This window comes from Pseudopipra pipra, chromosome 1 (genome assembly GCF_036250125.1).
Source record: "Pseudopipra pipra isolate bDixPip1 chromosome 1, bDixPip1.hap1, whole genome shotgun sequence".
Lineage (NCBI taxonomy): Eukaryota > Metazoa > Chordata > Aves > Passeriformes > Pipridae > Pseudopipra > Pseudopipra pipra.
In genome coordinates this window covers 43,480,848-43,504,120 of record NC_087549.1, presented here as the reverse complement: position 1 = coordinate 43,504,120, position 23,273 = coordinate 43,480,848, and the positions used below count along the sequence as shown (strand labels likewise).

Below are 23,273 nucleotides of genomic sequence, written 5' to 3'. Positions count from 1 at the left end.
GACTGAATGAAGTACAGTACTGCACTATACTGGATGTACTTTTATAATGGTTTCAAACTGAAAAAGGGTAGATTTAGATTAGGTATTAGGAAGAAATTCTTTACTGTGAAGGTAGTGAGGCACTGGAACAGGTTGCTCACAGAAGTTGCAGATGCCTCATCCCTGAAAGTGTTCAAGGCTGGGTTAGATGGGGTTTTGAGCAATCTGGTCTAGTGGAAGGTGTTCTTGGCCACAGCAGAGGGGTTGGAACTAGATGAACTTTAAGATCTTTTCCAATCCAAACCATTTTTTCATTCAGAATAGTGACATTTGAACAACTGGACTTGCATTTTAATACTTGTAGCACTGCATTTCAGTCTGGGTTTTGATACATTTTGCTCAGTCATTCAGTCTTGTGAAACACCTAATAAAGAATTCAATGAAGTAACTAGGAAAATTCTCTCAAATGGCAGAAAAGGCTTTTTGAAACTTTCAGTGATGTTCACATCACTTTTTTAAGTTTTCAGCTTTGATATACATTTAATTGAAACATTGTATGCTGCACCTAGATTATAACAGCACCTTAATATATCCATATATATCTTAACATATCCATATTCCTGTCTAAATGTTAAGCAAATGACACTTTCCAATCAACCTCCATGCTTCTGCTGCTGCTGCTATGCCTACATATGGGACGACTGATTTTGATTTAACAGTATTTCGTGTTTCCCCTAAACTAACACACTGAACTGCCTCCTTATCCTTAAACTATTGGCACAAACCAATTAATCAAGTAACATTGCAGCAGAGGTATCAAACTAAGTTAGAATCAGAGCATAAGAAAACATGAAACATTTACTAGCTTTTTTCTTCTGATTTCAAATAAAGAGTTTTGTTTTTTTTCTTTATCAGAACTTATTGTCATTTTGGAGGGGACTATTTTTCTTTTAAATCAGTAAAAAATTGAAACACACGTCAAAATCACGTTCCTATCTTTACCTCTCTCACAGAATTTAGAAGATTAGGTGCTATCAGGTTATTAGGTACTTTTAATCTTTTTAGTTTTAATTCTTTTTACAAATATCATGATTTTTTTCAAAGCTGACTTCCTCACATTTTCCAAAGTTAACTGAAAAAGTGTAATTTCTTCTGCTGCACACTTTTCCAAAATTGAAAGCAAAAGGTATCTGAGACAGATTTAACAGACAGATCTTAAAAATCACATTACTGTTCACCTAACTGTGCTGTGGTGAAAAAAAATATGTAAGAGCCTTAGGGAAACTGTTTCTAGCATATTTTTTTAAGAATACATGAGATCTAATGGTAAAAGTCAACATTTGTCTAAGAAGAGATTGTTTGCCCTTTTCAACCAGGTTGCCCATCAGACTTATGTAAGCTAACCACTGTCAAACTAGGGTGAGATGCTTATAAAGGAAAGCAACCAATTGACAGAGCTTGGAGTGTAGTACAGAGCAATAACTCTATTATTATTTGTAGATCTTCATGTAACTGTTCTTGTGATAATTTTCTTAATGCTTCCCAGCTTGTTAATCAATTAGATATGCATCCCTGGATCCATAGACCTTCATCTTCCTGAAAACGCTTATAATCTTTCCAGACATCAAATGCCTGGAGGACTGAAAGCCCATGTGACTGCATGAGCAGCTGGACTTTTCAGCACTAAATTAAGTAAATAACAAAAGCTTCCGATGTCTAAACCTAAAACTTAAAACCAGAACCTAGATACCTATCCTGAGTAATCTTAATGAGGCAGATTTCAGAAAACATACCCCCTTCTGGAAACCAGTCCCCACTGAAGTTGCTCAATCACAATATAGAAGCGTGACAAGAACTAGACATTCAAAACACCTTGATCAGTATGAGCACAGTTGCAAACACCTTGTTAAAACACCTCTTACAGCCAGCTGGCACAACCAAATGACAGTAGCCATGAAAGATACAGAACTTAGTTATTTATTATTGAGTCTGGCGATAGGACAGAAGGAGCTGAGATGAACAATACTGGGATCTAAATGAGGAACTGTCTTCAGGCATAGTGTGACTCTTCTCTGACACATCCAAACTTGCCTTTGGACAAGGAAAAGCATTTATGACTAGCCTTTTCTCTCTAATACAGAAGAATGCTTCACTCTTTGATACTATTGCTTTGTATTACTGTAGTATCTAGGAAGAAGGGTCTCCTTTGATTAAGCAAAACAAAGAATCTCTTCATGAATGAGAGTTTAAAATCTTGCTCTTGCATTGGGATGCTCACAGAAAAAAAATGGCAAAGTGTGGAAAAAGATACTGTAACATGCAGTTTCAAACAGAATGAAGGGAGACTGATTGCAGGAGATCCTGAAGATGGGAGGAAGCAGATGTAAGAAAATGTAACTATTAAGTCAATCCAACCTCATTTGATTATTTCTAGCATCTAAAATTTTTCTGGACTATTATTAAATAAACACATAACACATATCCTCAGCAGCTGTCTACTATTTTTTTAATTGGCAGGTCTCTATAGATACAGAAACTGGGAAAAGTTTAAACAAAGGATTTTAAAAACATTAGTGAAACAGGTCAACTGACCATTTCAGGGAGAAAATTCCTATTCCTCTTGCATAGGTCATAAAATATCTAATTATATATAGGAATTCTCACTGACATCACACCTTTAAAAAGAGGCATTATTTTTTTGCTTTTGTTTATGGGCTAATGAAATGAAAAAAAAAATAATTTCTTTAAGAACATCAAGAACTTTAAGATGTTCACAAAACTCTATAGCACAGTGTACAACCTAGAAATCCCATCCAAAAGCCAGTGATACCAAACTTCCCTCCCAATGAAGGATTCTGAGGAAGATCATAGAATTTAATAAGACAACATTCTCAACAGTCCATTAGCGAGAGACAATGGGAGGAGAAAAACAATCTCACAATTCATGAGAAAAATTGGGGATTTACTTGTGAGGGATATACTTGTGTCAGAATGAAAATGGCACAATTACAAGCTGAACAGTCAAATGGACAAAGCATTTCCAATACTGAAAGGGAACTTCTCAAAGGCATATTTGTAACAAGAAGCTATGCCAGCTGCCTCAGAGTCCACAGACAACTATCTGTCATAAGTAGAAGTAGAATAACTACAAGCAATCTCTCAAAAATATTAACACTAAGAATCACATTAATTAACTATATGAACACAGGAGACTGGGCTTTTTCCATTGCCTCAAAGCTAGAACTGGCCTGTTATGCAGCAGAAACTGTCATATGGATTACAGGTGGCAAATAATTGACAGAAGCAGGCTTCAGGCATGCTTTTTCATCTTTACCATGCAGTTTTACATTAATTTAACTTAGTGTTTACATTTTCACTTTGCTTTGCAGTATGACGCTGTAGGTAGCTGCTCTGTTCCACACACAGTCTGAACTCTCATATGCCACAAAAGAGAATATTATCTTTTTCTTGTGCAACTAGATGCTCAAAATCAAGCATTTTGAACCCGAACAAAATGAAAAACTTATATTTAACATGTCTATAGCAAAAGACCTCTCCTGTGGAGATTATCTGACATCATATTTAATACAACAATGGTACTGGTATTGCTGCTGAGCAGAACATTATCCTGGTTTGCTGTATTTGAGGGTAGCCCCTTATTCGAATCAACACCATTGTTGCCCTTCATGATTGTTTTGAAGAAATTTTATTATCCAGACAAAGTGATTATTCTCCATTGTCAAAATGGTAAGTACATTTAAAACAATCATGCAGTCAAATGCCTCTGTCCATGGTAGCATTTTTAAAAACTGCTTATAATGAAGAGATTATGATACACTAATTTAGAAATCAGAAAATAATTTTAAAAAAAACAAAATGATACATATTAAATTTCAGAATTATTCAAGAAATAAACATAAAATGTTACTTTTTCTCTTAGGAAGTTACGAGGAGCTCCTACAGAAACTTTGGATAATCTTTGACTTGTGTTCCTACCTGCAAACAGGGACACAGGACTGATATCCCTGCAGACCTAAGAGGGCTTAAGTCTTTGGCCTGAGCTTCAGTGCCTTGTCACTTCCATTCATGGGTAAAAAAGTCAATGTTTTAGAGGGTAATTTGTTTTTTTTTAAAAGAAAGAAATCCCATCATAAACTGTCAGGAAACATTATAAAACCAGGAAATATTTCTGAACCATAAAAATTGCCTATTTGGATCATATTCCTGGTAATCTCTGCTCCTTTTCCCCTCCCAGGATTAAATTTGATCCCTCAACCTTTATTCATATGAAAGTAACATTTGCAAATGTGCACTGAAATCAAGCCAATCCAGCTCTTATGGGTCAGACTGTAGCCCCTTGTTCATATTGCAAAACAGTTGCACAAGTCTTTCAGATGACAAAAAATGAGCCAGTTTACATAACTGCTCATCAGCGCGAATAATGAGTAATAAGGCCATAAATTGGAACAGCAAAGAGACTTGCTAGCATTGGCTGATTTTCTAAGTATTTTTAACTGAAAGTGCAGTAAAATAAAAATATCTGGCATTGTGAAAGCTGAACTTGATGTTGCTGAATTATTGTCAGCCAGAGTGACTAGATGCAATTTGATAATATTAAGTGAATTGTAGAAAATATTTACTTCCTGTTTTTCTTTCTTTTATTTTGGATGGACAAATAATCTGATGTACACCACCAATCAATCTTTGGCACTTTTACCTGTACAGATGTCCTTTATTCTACCTGTCTTTCTTCATATGGGCTTCCATTGTTCAGAAACAGTGTTAACACAATGTTCCAAATAATAAAATCATGCAGTTGATTAGAATCAGAAACACTTACAAAAATTTAGTTTCTGTCTTTGCTTTTTGTGTTATTAAATAGTAGTCTTACCCTACAAATAAGTCTGTTCTTAAAACTGTCAGCTTACATCTTAAACAATGTGTGGTACTCATAAGTATTCTGCAAAAACCGCAGGAAAGAGAAAGACAGAGGAAAGGAGAGAAACAGTAAAATTTGGTTATCTCCAGTAATTTTTTTATGTAGTCAATGGGTTTGCAGATGATTCATTTAAAAAAATGATATGTTTAATCACTAAATGATATCTATTTGTAATGATGAGGTGATTTTTTTGTCATCTAAAGGCCAGAGAGATAGCTAAGACACATTAAATACAAGGTGTGTAGCTACCTAGTTTCTTCTGACTTTTCTCCATTTTGGAAATACAAAAGTTTTTTAGAGATAAGGAAGTTGCTGATTGGTGAGAAGACATTATAAACCCATCTTTGTGCTACCAAGTAATAGTAAAATATCAGTGTCTGAAAACACAGTTGTATACCAACATAATTTTCATGAGTTTTGGTTCAACTATAACTACTAAATCATTGGGATACTCAAGTTTTAATTTTGATGTCTCTGTTTTACAACCATTAAATATGTTTTTCACACCCATATATCAACTGAAAGATTTCAAAGGAGTAACTTTTCCTGATAAGTAATAGGCTAAGGTGTACATGAAAAACCCAAAGCCAAACCCAATGCCACGATGTTGTTACCACACTGGGCATTTTCTTGGGTATAGCTTTTCCCTAGCAGGATCAATTTTTACAAAGCTCACTGAAATCCAGTTAGCAGAGGCATTTTAAAGAAAAATCCAACTTACTGCAAGACCTTTCCAGGCAAAAATCTGTAACTATAACTTAAAGTAGGAAATAAGTCACTGTATAGTCCATCATTCAGTTTCCCTCCTTATGGCTTGCTTTGTTCATTTTTTCCTATAGATCCATACTAGTTCATTTTGTAAACACTAGAGTCTTAAAGCACTTTTAAACCAAAGGGAATAAATTCAGGAAGAATGAAGGAGGGAAAAAGAAACCTCTGACCTGGTATTTAAAAAAAAAAATAAATAAACAAACAAACAAAAAAAAGACGCTAAGATGAAAACAAAATAGTGCCATGGATTCACATATGGGGTTTTGATGGAAACTAGGGCTGGGTTTTAAGTCAAAACTCACCATCTCAAAACCACTTCTTTTCATCCGCCTGCAGGACTTGAGGTAAGTACGTATGCGTTTTCTGGCACGCTCTTGATACTCAGGGAATTGTCGCCTGCATGAGTCAATGATAGCCTGGATCTTTTCTTTGGGCTGCTTAGAGATTGGGACCATTCGGTCCAAGTTTTCATCTACAAACAGCCTGACAAACATCTGTTGGCAAGAGGGAGACAGAGGAGATGGGTTTGGAGGGTGGCTCTCTTCTCTTCCTAGCTTCCTGGCTTGATTACTGATAGGAAGACATTTTTTTTTCTATCCGCTGAAGAGCTTTGTAATGGGAAGCCAGAAATATTAAGCAAACAGTTCTTTAAAGGGTTATTTGGGGTGGGAGGGGAGGGGCTGATTAAAAGGAAAAAAAGACAAGAAAAGAATAGTCTATAGGACACAGAACTTGTGAGATAAACCAGAACAGATTGTGAAAATAGGCACTACTTAAGTTTCATTATTAACAATAGGCTGTGATTGCTAATCATTTTATTGAACTGACACACATTTTTTCTTTGTTTGAACAATTGCTTGTGTTTTCATGCATAATTATAGACATCGGGAAAGCAATAGAGAACATCTGACCACTGGAATGGTCTTCTGGTAAACTAGCTACAGCCTCTTTCCATTCAATGGGTGAACATGCACACACACACATCCACACACATGGTCGCACATGCACAGATACAGAAAAAAAGATTTGTTTTCCTCACTGGTAAAGATGGCACTCTGACTTAAATTCTAAATCAAACACAATAAATCTGTCCTCTGTTAGTAGGAGTTTAATGTGCATTAAAATAATAATAGAAATAAATCCTGTAAATTAAATTAATTTGCCCTTAATACTTTCAAACTTACCCATAAACAACAATGTAAAAGAAATAGAAGAAATAAACAAGATGAGTGCAAGAGGGCTTACATTAAAAGCTTTCAGTCGCTCAGCTTCTACCCCGTCTGATTCATTGACCTTCTCGGGATCTTCTTGCTCATCATGGTCATCCTCATCCTCATCTCCTCGATTCAGAGACAGATCTTCAGCACCTCTGCCTACACTCTCATTCTTGCCAGAGTCATAGCTTGAATAGCTATGTGCAGGGGACTGAAAACAGAGAAAAAGAATATGCTTGTAAAAATTCACCACAAAAATAAAGTCTACTTTTCAAAAATGCTTGATAAATATTTAAAGATTCCATGAATTCTTTTTATTATTTTTTCAACATAAAGTGCTCCTAGTCCTTCTAAGAGCAAACAATTCAAATTATATTAATTTCAGTGCTTTAAAAATGTGACCTATTGCAAATTCAATAAATCTATTAACAAATTAATTACCTATGATAATTACAGTTAACATGAAATCTTTGTCATACAGCCTTGTTTAAGTACCATCTGTAGAAGTTTCTTACAAATACTAATCTATTTTTATTAGTCAAGATCAACTACCCAACTGAGGGGGAGTTGATTTGAACAAAACTATAAAGAATTAAAAATTACACATTTTAAGGCAAAGGGGATTCAAGTAGGAAACACTGATATTTATCCGATGAACATTAAATATTACCAAGAGCCACAAGAAGTTATTCAAAACATGGAGATGATTATGTTTTAGTTTCACTTGCACATCCCCAGAATGAATTAGAGAAGTATAGCTTTGTTAACATTTTGAATGCTCTTCTGAGAATCATGTAGTAAACCTATTTTTGTTTTGAAATCAGCATTCAGGACTTTCCCCCAAGCAGAAGTTCAATTTGTTTGATAAAACAGATGACCATCTCATTAAAGTGTGTCAAATGGTAGGACCAAAAAGTTTCCAATTACCAAAAGTCAATAAGTGCATTTTCCCTTGCAATAACAAGTCCTCAGTTACCTGTTTCCACTGCATAGACTTCAAACTGCAGACCATAAAAAGGCATCAGTAATAAAAAGCCTTCTACAACTTAAAATTCTACAGCTTAACACTTCAAGATCAAAGCTTTCCCCCAGCCACACAAAAATATCAGAGACTGTCTTCACCAAAGCTATCAAATTCACATTAAGGTAATTCAGAGCACAACTTTACTTCTATATTTTAATATTTTTTGTAATATTTTGATCTTTTTCTCTCTTGCTTCAAAGCATACTGTAGTCTGAATCAGGTGCTACACAATGAACTTCATACACACATTTAAGGGTGCCTCCTCCCTTAGTGTCGTCAAATGTCAGGAGCTTAATGCCTCAATCAAAAATACATTTCAAATAATTAAAATTGTATGCCTTGAGCTACATTCTGAGCTTCCTAAAATTGTCTTTATTTCAGGGTATTTTTGCCAACCACAGAACTTATGGGCAGTGTGGTAGAAGGGAAAGACCAATAAAATCATTCATCTTCAAGGTATATTTCTTGCTTTATATTCTTATTTCAACTTCATTTTTTTCCCCTTACCCTATTTTCATTTCCATCTTATGTTGGTCCTCTGTACACCACCACTTTAGGAGTTCCTTGCCTTGCCCTAACAGCACTCTTACTCCAAGCCTTCCTTTTTTATCTATCCTACCCAGACTATATTCTCACAGTACAAATCCTCTGGAGTGCCACTTTTTAATCCCTAATGCTCCTAATATCAGATCTTGCAGCCTCTCTCATCCTCTTCCTTGAGTCTCTTCATTAAAGCACTCTCCATTCCCTAAACCGTTATAGTAGAGGTAGGAAAAACAAGAAAACATCGAAAGAATACAGAAGACCCAGACCCTGGATAAAAAACCTTCTACAAGTAGCAAGCTCAGCATTATCTCTTACGGGGCAAGAAATTAGCCAGGGTTGAGGATGGCATATTTGAGATGTCATGGAAAGATAAGACTTAGGAGAGCAGCAAAAAAAAATGTTCTTGATACACTGATATTTTGTCCTGTGAAGATGATGAGTATTTAAATTCCTGTCCATTCAGATAACTATTATTTGAAGGAGATGTTGATTCCTTTGAATTATCAGGCTTGAGAAGAATATTAGTTCCATCCTGAAAGGACAAGATGGCTTTACCTTATCAGAGTGTCCAGCATATATAGGCAACAGTGCTTAATCTGCCCAATGTTGGCTACTAGAAGGCCAACAGCTGCAGCCTGGTACCCTGTTACAAAGCAGTAAGAGTGATTTCCCTTAACCCTGAAGAGATTCTCAGAAGATGTTTTTTAAAAAGTTACAATTAATTAATTGCTACAATTATTTTTACAATTGTAATTGTAATTGTGCTATGCAGTAGAAGATCTGACCTACCCTGCAAGACTTGTTCTCTTGTACTTCTTCGTTTCAGCTGTCACTACAGTTATACAGAACACAGAAGGCTTTGAGATAATCAAAAAGTCATTTCATATGCGAGGTATTGCATAAAGCATAGAAGCTACTGCCCTGAAGAACCCTACCAACTGAAACCCTTGTTGTGCAGACACTTGATTTCGCATGAGTCATTTCATCAGACTAAATCCAATTAGACTACTCATGTGCATACAGTTAAACAGATGCAAAACTGATTTCAGTGTGTACATATGTTTCGGCTGGATGCCAAGATCATAAATTATGCACCATGACTGAGATTTGCTTTTGTGAAGGAAACAAATTCAGGTCAAACTGGCTTAAGTATGTCTCTCAAAAATGCAACAGTCAGGGTTTTGTTCTGCTGTTTTTTCTTTAAAGAAAGAATTGCATAGAGAGCCTTGACCAATATCTTCTCAAACATTTTTATTTAAACAACAACAACAGCATCTTAAATGAACTGTGGGGAATAACATACTCTGAGAAGGTTGCATGGCAGGAATCCATATCTATTCATATGGATTTGAAGACTGTGTACAGTACCAGGAAAAAAGTGGGGTTTTTTTCCTAGCTATTGCATTGGCAAACTGAGGGAAGAATTTGTGAAAACTCATTTAAGAGTCTATATTTCTACAGAGAGGACTATTGAGTCAAAGAAGGAAGAGACGTTTCTCTCACTTGTGTTGACTCTGTAGCTGTGCAAAGGCTGATAAGCATTTTCTTTTGGTACTCTATCAAGAGCTGCAGTGCTAAAGAAACATGCAGTAGGACAGCAGAGGATAACTTTTTCTCAGTACATGTTTCCCAATTTTAAGTCTTGCGCTACCCTTTCAAAAGACTGCTCCCACCTTTGCCAGATGGGAACTTGCTCCTCGTTCAGATTCCTGAACACCCCTTGACGTATACATTTTATGGTCCTGCAGTGACCTACAATAAGGAAGTGATCCTGTTAAAATATTTGGGATTGTTTGTTTGTTTGTGTTTCTTTTTTCTTTTTGCCAGTCAGTTTAAGACCAGAATCAGTTCTTGTCTCCAGTTCACCACCTGAAAGTGTAAACCTTTGTGCTGACAGGAAAGAGTAAGGATGGAAGAGAGGAAGCATATGTGCCTCTGCTGGCAGCAATGCAAGATTAAAGCAACTGTGGAGTGTAAGAATTAGTAGACATAAGATGTTTCACAGGTGAAACTTTGTGCTTAACAAATCTGGGTTGGCAAAGAAAGTGTCAACAATTTTAAATGAGAAATTATTCAAGGAGAACAAATGAGACAAAGGCTAAGGCCAAGGGTTTTGTCTTCCCCAAACATTTACATTGATGATTACAATGTTGTATTAAAAATACTGTGATGTTGATAGATATATTCTGACCACTTTGTCCTTAACCTTTTCTAAAGGTTCTGTGTTCATTATTTTAATCTCTTCCTCGCAATAATAAGTATTATGCACTTCTACTTTATAAAAATGAAAGTAAATGTTCATCCCGAACAACCTACTCTTATGAGTTTGTCACATGAAATATCAACCTCTTTCTAGAACATTACAGGTCAGCAACAACAATTACTCAAAGTAAGGTGTCAAATCATACAATAAAAGACCTGGGAGGACATCACAGTCTCATCTTGTTTATCTTGCTTCCACAGAACAAGGTCAAAAGGTCAATCCTGACCACTCTTCATCTGGTTGTTATCTGAAGACTTCTAGTGATAGGGCTGCCACGCATCCCACAGACAACCTGTGTCTTTCGTTGTCTTTAGAATTATTAGAACATCCTTGACACCCACCTCTGACTTTCATAAGAGTACTAAGCCTATTTCTTTTTCATATATCTACCACATATTGCAGTGGAGGAAACGTGTGGCATCTGGAGAAAAGAGCATTCTCTTTTGTTTTTACAGGAATCTTTCCAACAATTAAGGACTGTTATCATGTCCCCTCCCCTCAATCTTCTCTTCCCAATAAATTTGTTCACGCTATGAAACTCATGTTTTCCTCATTCTTAATCATTCTCACTGATCTGCTCTGTATGTTTTCCATTTGGTTTGAAACTGTCTCAAAGAGCAACTTCCAAAACTCCAAAGTGCATTCCATTTGTGGCCTTTCTATGAAAAATATATTTCTTTATTGCTTGATTATTTTCTAATATGCTTACAGCAGAAAAAGTTTATCACCTTATTTGCAAGATAAAAGAATATCCCATACATGCAAAAGACAGCATTGCAGAAACCCCATAGTCGCCAACAGAAGTCACGCTGTTATTTCATGAGAACTCAAGCAGAAGTAATCCATAACATTTATAAATATAAAGTCTACTGTAGTGCTCAGTGCCTGGTAGGCTTCGACACTGGTGTATGGCCATCAGACATGGTTTGGAGGATGATGACACATGAACTCACTGCAGGACGCTTTCCCTGGCAGCTGACACCAAGAGACTCTTGGCTGTCTTGGTAAGTGTACAAAGACAGCTCTTAATTACTCAACCAAAAGTGATAGAAAGCTAATTATTGAGGATAGTTATTTGTAATGACCAACAGCTGGAAAAAACATGTCCTTCTGACTTTTAAAAAATGCCAACAGGGAAAAAAAGACCCCACCTTTACAGGGAAAGGAACCCCTGATGGAAGTGTAGCAATTTTTTTTTTAATGAAGCTTCATTTTTCACATTTACAATACATTTTACATTTACATTTAATTAGAGAGTTTTACATATAGTTGAATAGTGTGTGATTCTTTCAGTTGTTATGTTAGATGGTCATAAACCACAGCACTTCTGCGAGCAAAAGAGATTTGGACATTTGAAGAATTGTCCAAACAGTAGCACAGGTTTCCATGCTGCACAGAAAGAAAAGGAGTTAGGAGGTAGGCAGAGATGAAAACACTCTACTGGGTATATTCTATTCTCTTCTAGAAATCTGCCTCCACATCTGTAAAAGTTACCAGATTTTTTTAATGAGGAAATAAAACAATAATATAAAGCTGACAGAATTCTGTTCGGCTCTCAGTTGTACCTCCAGCCCTTTCTTCTTTTTCTTACATCTCAGTATTTCTCCCTCTACCACTGAATACACAAAGTCTGCAATTTCAGCAAGTACTCTTGCAACTATGTGCACTTTTCTGCATATTTTCCCATGTGCTATTGTGAATGCATATTTTTATAGCAACTATTCCTATGATCTAGAAAAGGATGATAATATTCTGATGACACTAGGTTTGAATGCTTTGAAGACTGTTTTTTTCCAGAATTTTTAATTAAATTAGAACTTGATTTTAATTTTTTTGTTTCACATTTACATTTTTAACTGACTTTACATATGACAAAGTGTGTGACACTAGTTTTTGGTGAACTGACCATGAGTAAGAAGCATGCCTTTTATTTGACATATAAACAAAATTAAAAGGTTAAACCTGTAAGTTTAAGGGAAAAGTCATGTACTATATCTTCCCCTTAAAAAGACATTTGAAATTTATATTGCACTGTTAGAGTTCCACTTCTTCCCTGTGCAAACTGTGAGTTCTCCATATAGCAGGGAACTTGCCTACAGGAGGTGATGGTAGGAGCATTTTTCATTAAATCTATAAAATACATAATTTAAATTGCACACTAGAAAACATAAAATACGTTCGGCACATACAGGCACTTTTGGTATTAAAAGAGATGAAATCATGAATTCAAACATTCCCATCTTTTTCTCCTCAGTTTAAACAGGAAAGGAGGAGGCATAACTGGAATGCTTAGATTCTGCTGAATCTAAGTCATGTCAATTCCAGCATCTCACCATTTATTTCAAGATTCAATTAACCTCATTTTTATAAACTCATCACATATTTCCTCATCTTACCCATATCTTTGCATCTGACTATGATCAGTTTGCTCCCCTTGTTATATCATAATTGGCCTTTCCAGCTCCTTCATAAAGTTTCATCCTTGATAATGGGAAGGCATCATTGTGTGTAATTCTGCTATTTGGAGCATGAGGACAACAGCACTTTTACTGAAAAAATGGAAAGCTAAAATCTAGAGTCTCATAAGTTTGACTCTATAAAAGTGTTATCTAACACATTAAGTGCTGTAGAGTAGATTTTATAAGACTTTTTTACACAAAGCTTGTATTACACTGAAATATTAAAATATGTTTTCTGATTACTCTGTGTTAACAATGTGAGCTCCAGAAAGAAACTGTTTAGTTATTAACAATAGGAACTAAGAAATAGAAAAGATTTTTCTCCTGAATTATTTTTGACATAGTCTTTCCTCCAGAGTCATTGTTTTTACAGTAGTCCCTGAGAGAACAATGACTATTACTAAGACTATTTGTTTGTCCTTTCTCAGTAATTTGCCAGTCTATATCATACTAGGTTTGCTTATAATATGCCTTTCAATAGAAGCACATTTATTAGAACTTAGGAAACTGTAAATAACCCAGACACTTTCATTCCAGTGGGTTTTATCTGGATAAGTAGAAGTTTGGATAACTGAAAAATAAGAAATAATTGAAGCGCCCCCTGAAACACATATCTTCCTTGCTATATTTTCTCCTTTTACCTAAAATACAGTCTACCCTAGCTTTATCCCCGCTGGTATTGACTGACAATAAAATACATCACTTTGCCCTACTAGAAATAACTTCAGAAATTAAGTAGAGAGTAAAAACAGAGAGGCAACTGAGAATTCTCAGCCAAGTAGAAGAATAAAGTATATTTATAGGCAATAGTTTAATGAGCTTCTTTCTAATTTGTCCACAACCAGTCTTTATTACCTGATTCAGCACCTTCAGGAAAGCTCCTGCTCCTTCCCCAGCCATTCTGGAGGAGAAGAATTCTTGGGGGAATCAGAATAAGTGTGTCCAAACCACCTCAGTCTACCAGTATTGAGAGTACCAGGGCAGAATTGATTTAACAGAGCAGGAGACTTGCCTACTTCTCACAGCTTTCATTTTACAAAGTTGTCTTATTAATGAACTTCTAGAATTCCTATCACTGATGTAGTAAGACAGATTTTTTTCAACCAAATACTAAAAGAATGTAGTTATATAAACACTAGTCATATTGCAAAATGTGGCTGCTGTGTCTTTGGCAAAAATACAATGTCCTTTGTGGGAGTTGAAAAGTCAAAACTAAATGCGGACAGGCTCAAATAAAGGCTTACATTATTTTTGGCATTGTACACTACTGTTTTGATGCTTTATTTTGTGTTGCCCTCCTTTATTTTGTGTTGCTTAGTCACAACTGTCACATGTCAGAATAGGTGAGAGAATACTGTCACTCCTTCTCTTTTGATCAATCATTTACATCTTCAGAAGTACAGATTAAAAGAAAAAAAAACAGTAACGGTAACATATTGACAGATTTGCGCAAAAAACCAAAGCTAATTGATTAATGCAAGCCAAAATAATTTGTTAAGTCCTGAACAGCCATTTACAACTGATCCTGGTAATAAAATGACATATGAAAGATTGCTTTCTCCAGGGGAAAGCTAGGAATACAACAGGGCCACAACAGTAATTTGTTGCATATACAATAGAAGAGCATATTGCTTACAGAGAAGTATAGGGTTCAACTTGAGAATGAAGGACTAGCTTGTTCTTGCTTTTCCTTTCCGCCTTTTGCCTCTATCTGCTTACAGCAGCAACCTTTTTTTTTTCGTTGCTGACCTTTAAAAAACTCTCTAGAGGTAAATCAGCTGGATTGTGTTAGTAACTAGCCCTGGGAGGCAGAGGCTAATGGCCTTAATTATTGCTTAAGGGCCAGGTGGGGAGATTTAGAACTTGAAACAATCTAGAGGAGTCAGATGAAGACAAGGCTCCTGGACCAGGGTGGAGAGGCTGTTTGCAATAGCCTGAGTAACAGAGGAGCAGCTGAGACGTCTGTAGCTGAAGCTGATGGAATAGATTACTGATTAGTTCCCTACTCATGTAAGAAATGCGCCCAGTTTGACCCTCCTTATTTAGGGGAAGATAAATAAAACATTTATCGTAAGAGTAAACCAGAAGCATTGCTTGAGGTTAAGAGCAATCACAAGAATGTTACAGGAAAGTTCCTCATAAAGGTGCTTTCTACCAATTAGTTCTACAGACCACTGTATCCTTAGGATTGATACAAAAAGAGCACCAAAAAATAGAAACAACAAAAGAGTCTTTCAGTTCTAAAGCTACTCTGGCTGTGCTTCTGTTAAAGGCACGGTCTGACATTTTGGGGCAGGGGATGGAGAACAATATGAAAATCACTAAACATGATTCTCAAAAGAAAAGACAATTCCTGCTCAAACTACTCAGGCAGCCAATTCTAGCAAACAACACAACTGTGTTGAAGAGCAAATGCTCTTCCCTAGAGGAATCAGACTGATCACAGTAGCCTTCTAAATCCCTACCAGTATCATTAAGTATCTCTTTTGGGTGATAGCTTCCATGGTACCATCCTGAAGAAACTAGAAACTCTCACTGTAACTTTACCTGCTTGAGATGGTACAGCACTTTCGAACTTGTACAATTGTTTGCATATATTTGATACAAACTAGGAGAAGGACAACTCTAATTCCAAACGCGGCCAGATAGAGCTCGCTTAGCCCTGTAAGGCCATCCATCTAAGAGAAGGACACTAATTAAACCTACATTCTAAGGACCTCGCTGTCAGTGTCCAAGCTCACTCGGCTCTGGCAGATGAACCTTAGGATTAAAGGGTGGATCCAGTTCTGCTCATGCTGCATCTCACCTAAAAAATCCATCGCGCAGGCTCAAGGGTGATATCCACATTTGCAAAGCCCTGTAGCGACAGGTGAGGGTCGAAACAGCAGGTGATAAGGTGCACTGGAAGCCACAGACCCAACCCTGCCTGCAGGCGGTTCAGAACATTGGTCGCTAGAGACTGACCCCGGAGGACAGTCTCTTTGGGCAGCATCCCAAACGACCAAGCAGCCTTTTCAAGGACAGCACTGCTTGCTCCACTTGGAGAGGGGCCTAGAAAAGGTGGCCTAAACAAAGCTCATCTCCCCCTTCACCTGGTTGATTAACCGCAGCCAACGGGCATCTTCTGATGCGATCAAACAAAGTCTAAGAAACAAAGGCATACACCTGTCTTCAAAGGTGTACCCAAACTGACTCTTGCATGCTGGAACATCAGAACCATGCTTGATACTGTGGATAGTGGATGTCCTGAGCGTCACTCTGCCCTAATTGCCCATGAACTGTCATGTCTCAACATCGACATTGCTGCTCTCAGTGAAGTTCGTCTCCGTGAGGAAGGCAGCCTTAGCGAACATGGTGCCGGTTATACACTTTTTTGGTCAGGTAAACCCAGAACCAAAAGGTATCTTTCAGGAGTTGGCTTCATGATCAAACACTCATCCCTAAACTCGAAAATCTGCCGACAGGTCACTCTGATCGCATTATCTCCTTACACCTTTCACTACACAACAAGCAACATGTTGTCCTCTTTAGTATATATGCCCCAACTCTCCAAGCTGACCCTGCTGAAAAAGATAAATTTTACACCGACCTGGGCCACCTTACCCAAAAGGTTCCCGCAGATGATAAGATCATTATCCTTGGTGATTTCAACGCCAGAGTAGGAAAGAACTTTGAAGACTGGAAAGGCATATTAGGCAAGCACGGTGTTGGAAATTGCAACGATAATGGATGCCTTCTGCTAGAATTCTGTGCGGAGCAACAGCTCACCATCACTAACACTATCTTTCAGTAGAAAAATAGTCTGAAGACAACCTGGATGCCTCCCAGATCTAAACATTGGCACCTCATCAATTATGTCTTGGTGCGACAGAGAGACGTTTGCGATGTCCATCATACCCATGTGATCCCCAGTGCAGAATGCCAAACAGGCCTTGTGCGTTGTAAACTTGACTTCAACCTTAAGTTCAAATCTAAAAGGGGTGGTATCCTAAGGAGGAGACTCCATGTTAACAATCTTCAATCAGTCACAGTGAGAGACAGATTCCAGGCGAATCTTCAAACTAGGCTCAAAAATCATTCTATAGATCCCTCTCCTGAAACACTTTGGCAACATATTAAAAACAGCATCCTGCAGTCCTCTGAAGAGTCATTAGGGTTCTCCTTCAAGAAAAACAAGGACTGGTTTGATGAAAACAAGCAAGAGATCCAGGAATTGTTGAGGAAGAAGAGAACTGCTCACCAAGCACACCTTGCACTGCCATCCTGTCACATAAGAAAAGCAGCCTTTCGTCTTGCATGCAGCAAGCTCCAACAGAAATTCTGTGACATTCAGAACAAGTGGTGGATCAATCTAGCTGAAAAAACTCAATTATGCACAGATATGGGTGATCACAGAGGATTCTATGAGGCCCTGAAAACAGCATATGGGCCTACATACCAGGTCCAAAGCCCTCTACTCAGTGCTGATGGTCAAACGCTTCTGACAGATAAAACCTCAATTCTGAATCATTGGTCTGAACACTTTCAGACTCTATTCAGTACTAGCCATGTAGTTCAAGACTCAGCAATTCAGTACATTACACAACTGACAAAGAATGAATTGGATATTGCCCCCACTTTGGGAGAAACTCTTAAGGCCATACAGCAGGTGAAATTTGGCAAGGCAGCTGAAATTGACAGAACTCCACCTGAAATCTGGAAACATGGGGGCCAAGCACTCCATGCTAAATTTCACGAGTCTGTGGTGCGCTGTTGGGAACTAGGCGAACTACCATCAGACCTTCGTGATGCAGTCATCATCACTTTGTATAAGAAGAAAGAAGATAAATCAGACTGTTCAAATTACCGAGGTATTACTTTGCTCTCCATTGCTGGCAAAATCCTGGCAAGAATACTTTTGAACAGACTAATACCTGCTATAGCAGAAGGAATTCTACCTGAAAGCCAATGTGGTTTCAGAGCCAACAGGAGTACCACAGACATGGTTTTTGTTCTCAGACAACTGCAAGTGTAGGGAACAGAACAAAGGTCCCTATGTAACCTTTGTTGATCTCACCAAGGCTTTTGATGCTGTGAGCAGAAAAGGTCTACGGCAGATTTTGGAATGTTTAGGATGTCCCCCCAAGTTCCTTAAAATGATTATCTTATTTCATGAGGATCAGCGCGGCCAAGTCAGATATGGCAATGCACTTTCTGAGCTCTTTCTAATTACCAATGGTGTAAAACAAGGCTGCGTTCTTGCACCAACTCTATTCACAATCTTTTTCAGCATGATGCTCCAAAGGGCCACGGCAGACCTCGATGAAGAAGACAGTATCTAGATTCGATATCGTACCGATGGAAGCCTATTCAACATAAGGCGACTGAAGGCCCACACTAAGACCATAAACCATCTTGTCCGGGAGCTGCTTTATGCTGACAATGATGCCCTTGTGGCCCACACAGAAGCAGCTCTGCAGCGTTTAACATCCTACCTTGCAGAGGCTGCTGAGCTTTTTGGGCTGGAAGTCAGCTTAAAGAAGACAGAAGTTCTCTATCAACCTGCACCTCAGGAAGTCTTCCTTCATCCCCATATCACCATTGGCCAATCAGAGCTCAAATCAGTCCAGCAGTTTAATTACCTAGGCAGCCTCATCTCCTCGGACGGTAAGATTGACGGAGAGATAGACAACAGGTTAGCAAAGGCATATAGTGCTTTCAGAAAACTCCATAAAAGAGTTTGGCGAAATAAATACCTGAAGAGAAGTACAAAGATCAGTGTTTACAGAGCCATAGTGCTGTCTACTCTTTTATATGGATCCAAATCACGGGTCATCTATTGCCACCACCTGCGACTCTTAGAATGCTTCCATCAACACTGTCTCCGTACAATCCTAAACATCCACTGGTCAGATTATGTGACTAATACATCTGTTCTAGAGTAGGCAGCAGTCACAAGTATAGAGGCCATGTTGCTGAGAACACAGCTGTGATGGGCAGGACACATCTCCAGGATGAAGGACCACCGCCTCCCTAAGATCGTGCTTTATGGTGAACTTGCCACTGGCTGCTGTGAGAGAGGAGCCCCAAAGAGAAGATTCAAGGACTCCCTGAAACAACATCTCAGCCTTGGCCATATTGATCAACATAACTGGTCTACTCTGGCCTCCAGTCGGGAGGTCTGGAGACACACCATCTATAGCGCTGCTGCTTCCTTTGAGAACACATGCAGGGTAACTCTTGAGGAGAAAAGACAACACAGAAAAAATTGTGCCTTGCAGAATATACCACCTAAGGAGTCTTTCTGCTGTGCCTTTTGCAACCGGACGTGCCTGTCTCATATTGGCCTTTTTAGCCACCAGCGCACCTGTAGCAAATGTGGGTAGAGCCCTTCCCAAATCTTCACGAAGCCTAGCCATGGATGGATGGATTTGATACAAAAGCGAACTAGAACTTTTGCTTGACTTGCTTATAAATGAGCCCTGAGATTTTATATGCTGCCTGTTTAACTCTCAGGCTTGTGAGAATTGTCCTGTTTCCTCCAGGATAGCATGGCATACTGTAAGCTCCCAGAACAGCTGCTGTTTAGAAAGGAAATTGCACTTCTGAACTTGATTCCATGCTCTGGAACTCTCTGATTTCTTGTAGTTGCATAATCTTTGTTTACTGCAAAATGTTTCTGTCACTTGGTACTTAGAGCTCAGTTAGAGGGAACCAAGCAGCACAGAGGTTTCCAAGATGATCTAATAGACCTGATCTGTAAAAGTTCAAATTCATTTACAACAAACCTTCTATTAGGAGAGATATTTTGAGTTGTAAATTCTAGGGACCATTTAGTTACATGCATTCACTTTAGCTAACTAAATTAGTGCACAAGGTTCATCTCTTATCACTATCCAGCAATGGAGAATTCCACTAGCAGAGTATACAGCAAAGTATAAAATCCTATTTGACAGAACTCCACATCCTCCAAAAACCACATTCAGTCCACCTTATTGCAGAGGAATAGTTCTATGAGCAAAACCAGCTAGAAGTATACCAGAAAATGGAATACATCAGAGCAGACAGAGCATTTTCTCATATCGATATCATAACTCAACTCAATATCTGACTGTGGGGCACTGAATAGCTATCAAAACTGCTTTGTCTCATGCTCCAAATCAAATGATTTAATCTTCCACATCCTGCTGCTAAATCTGGGGAAAAGGGATTTGATCTTATGGTAAGTCAGCTTATCACATGAAAAGAACTAGCTGAAAACTTCAGATCCAGATTTGAACTGGACTAAAGTTTTAGAACTTTATGTCCTTTTCTATTGACTTTCTTATTTTATGTGACTACTACCTTATCCTTAGCTTCCACAGATGAAATTGAAAGAACAAAGAGGAAAATAAATTAGAACACGATTTTTAAAATAAAATTATCTATATGTCTATTTTGAGAAAGTGCTCCCCCTCTCGTGGTTCAGCTGCCTACATTTTGTGCTCATCCATTCTCATCTTTCACAGAGCCCTACCTGAGCTTAAGGCATGCAGTGCTGTGATCTACAGGCTGAGATCCTTCTGGAGCATGAATACAGAACTTAACTCTCATCTCTTTCATTCTACTAAACCCAGGTACAAGAGGTACAGAATTTGAGGGACAGAAGAGGTTTCTGTGAACATCTCCCACCACTGTCACTGGAATTGGCATTGGTTCGGTACTGCTGTGTGGCCAGGCCACAGATCAGAAAACCTGTAAGGAGGAATTAATTTTAAAAACTGAAAAGCAGGATAACTTTACTAAAGTTCCCCTTCCCTAGTGAGTAACCAGATTTAATAGATTTATTAATAAGTAGAATGGCTCTTCTGCATATTCACTATCTGTTCAAGTCTTTCCCTTAGTGTGTCAGACCTGCTGCATGTATCTAGCATGATCAGCTGGCATTGGTATCCCTGCAGCTCTCTGAACTTCCCTGCATGAAATTTGCTTTCTGCCTAGTGAGCTGCATCAGAGACATCTCAGAGTTGATTAGGCAGAGCAGAAGGCCATGTGGGGTCAAAAAAGCACCCATACACCTGAGTCTGGTTTAGCTGCCAGGATTTGCACTGTGAGCCATGCACCAAGAAAACATCAAAAGTTTTTATCCCAAGATCTTTACTGGTTCCTTAGGATCAACTAAGTCAACAATGCATGCGCTAAGGGTCATGGTACAGTCTAAATTCCACGAATTTAAGACAGCTGCACAAAACAAAACAAACTCATCTACTCTTCTTGTCCTACTGACTTTTGCACAAAAGTTTCTGAGATCCCCTGACATGCATCTAAAAAGCATCTCAGCTGGTTATCTAGATAGGTGCTTGTACTGGACATTAGGAGTCACGAGTCTCTAAATGTAAGATTTTTCAATGAAATTGTGACTCAGCACACCAGAAAGATTTTGTGGGAAGTCTGAAAAGGCTAAAGTATGTTTATTTTGTAGCTAAAGGATTACAGGCAGATATTCTAAAATCCAAAAGACAATATTACGACTCAGAAAATGGTCCCCAGATGGAAGGTTTCTGGAAACCAGCACAATTTTTAAAGGTATATACACAACCAAGATTTGCAATACCAGAATTCATAAACCAACAACATTTACTTGTCTGACAACATCTTCTATATTACTTTGTATATTTTTCTTTCCACTGTAACTGGCTAAACTGTCTGTCAATCTTCTAATCAACAAAGTAAATAAAACAGGATTACCTTTTGTAGACGCTGGGCATACAACACCTATTGTATGACTCTATTTGAACACAATGATATGTTCACATGTGGCATAGGATGCTAATAGCTTGATTTTCCATTATTAAAAAGTAACAGCACACAAGCAATGCAAGAAATTTGTTTTCTCTGGCAATTCTCTTTCTCTTCAGTTTTGTCAAGAAATTTTGCAACTCCAGTATTACTGTTTTTAAATGAATGCAATGATATGGGTTCAAGTTATTGAATTTTTCTATTTAAATCAGTTTATCTTCAAAAAGTAGGACTGAAAAAACTTGACATCCTAATGACATATGTCCTAGATCCCCAAGTCCTCACCAGCATGCCTTCTCCATTTCACTCCACATCTCTCTCACTTCTTACAGGACTAGAGTTTGTAGCTTGTTGAAGGCTGGGAGAGCACTCATTTCCCAAAGAGTTTCTGCCTCTCAAAAATCCAAGTCCCTCATGGAGGTAGTAACCTGAATTTTTCTACTTGAGTCAAATACAGATTTTCACGGCTCAGAGCAAATCAACAGTGTCAAGATTCCTATCCTATGGAATTATATTGAAATTGATCAATATTTCAAAAGTTATGCAGGGACAGAAAAACTGACAGAGCATAAAACACCTCCTTGGGAAACAAAATCAAGACAAAAAAAGACAGCACCTTTTTACATTTATAGAATAAACCATATGGATAGTGAAACAGTACTTTTTCTGTATAAAACTTTCCTTGTAACCAAGATTTTAAAAAAGATTTCTTACCTTGGACATAAGTAAAACAGAAACAGTCTGGTATAAAATCTCTAAATAACACTTTGCAGCTAAATGTAGTTTTATAGAAAGTCATATTTTGAAAAGATCTAACAAGTATCTTACAAATTACTCCTCTAGGTAGAATGAATTTCAAAGTGGTGTGTGGGACGTATCCATACAGAGAAGAATCCCACATTTATTAGCAACTTCCATGGCACTATATACTATAATATACTATTATTTTTCTGGATATAGGTACAAGTGGCATTATTAAGTAGTTCACAATACTGGATAAGTCTGAGAGATAATATTTTTTAATTTATTTAATATAATTTAACCTCACAGATTGACTGAAGGCAAGAATATAAAGTGATGATTATACAAAATCTCTTAAAGGCATGAAATAACTTTCATGAAAATGTTTGTATAAGGTGATGTTCTGTAAAAGATTCAACTTTCCAAGCAGCTGCTTTTATTTAATAAACCTGTGAGAGGCTAACTAATGTAAGAAGAGGTATGTCTGTGCACAGCCATATTTCTTTTAATGTACTGCCTTCCAAGGCCCTGTTCTAAGACATTACGGGTGATAAATGGACCATCCAGTAGTTTTTAATTG

At 37.7% G+C, this 23,273-nt stretch overlaps 1 protein-coding gene across 6 annotated transcripts in view; it reads right to left on the bottom strand.

Moving 5' to 3' along the window:
- Positions 1-23,273, bottom strand: part of NOL4 (nucleolar protein 4) — a 190,158-nt gene that overhangs the window by 40,373 nt on the left and 126,512 nt on the right. For 5 of the 6 annotated variants that reach the window (XM_064654042.1, XM_064654048.1, XM_064654072.1 and 2 more), the window contains 2 exons: positions 6,935-7,114; positions 5,992-6,183 (listed from right to left, as the gene is read on the bottom strand). In XM_064654042.1, coding sequence (XP_064510112.1) covers positions 5,992-6,183; positions 6,935-7,114 — 372 coding nt within the window. The remainder of the gene's footprint in view (positions 1-5,991; positions 6,184-6,934; positions 7,115-23,273) is intronic. The other variant, XM_064654057.1, reaches the window with a different exon arrangement.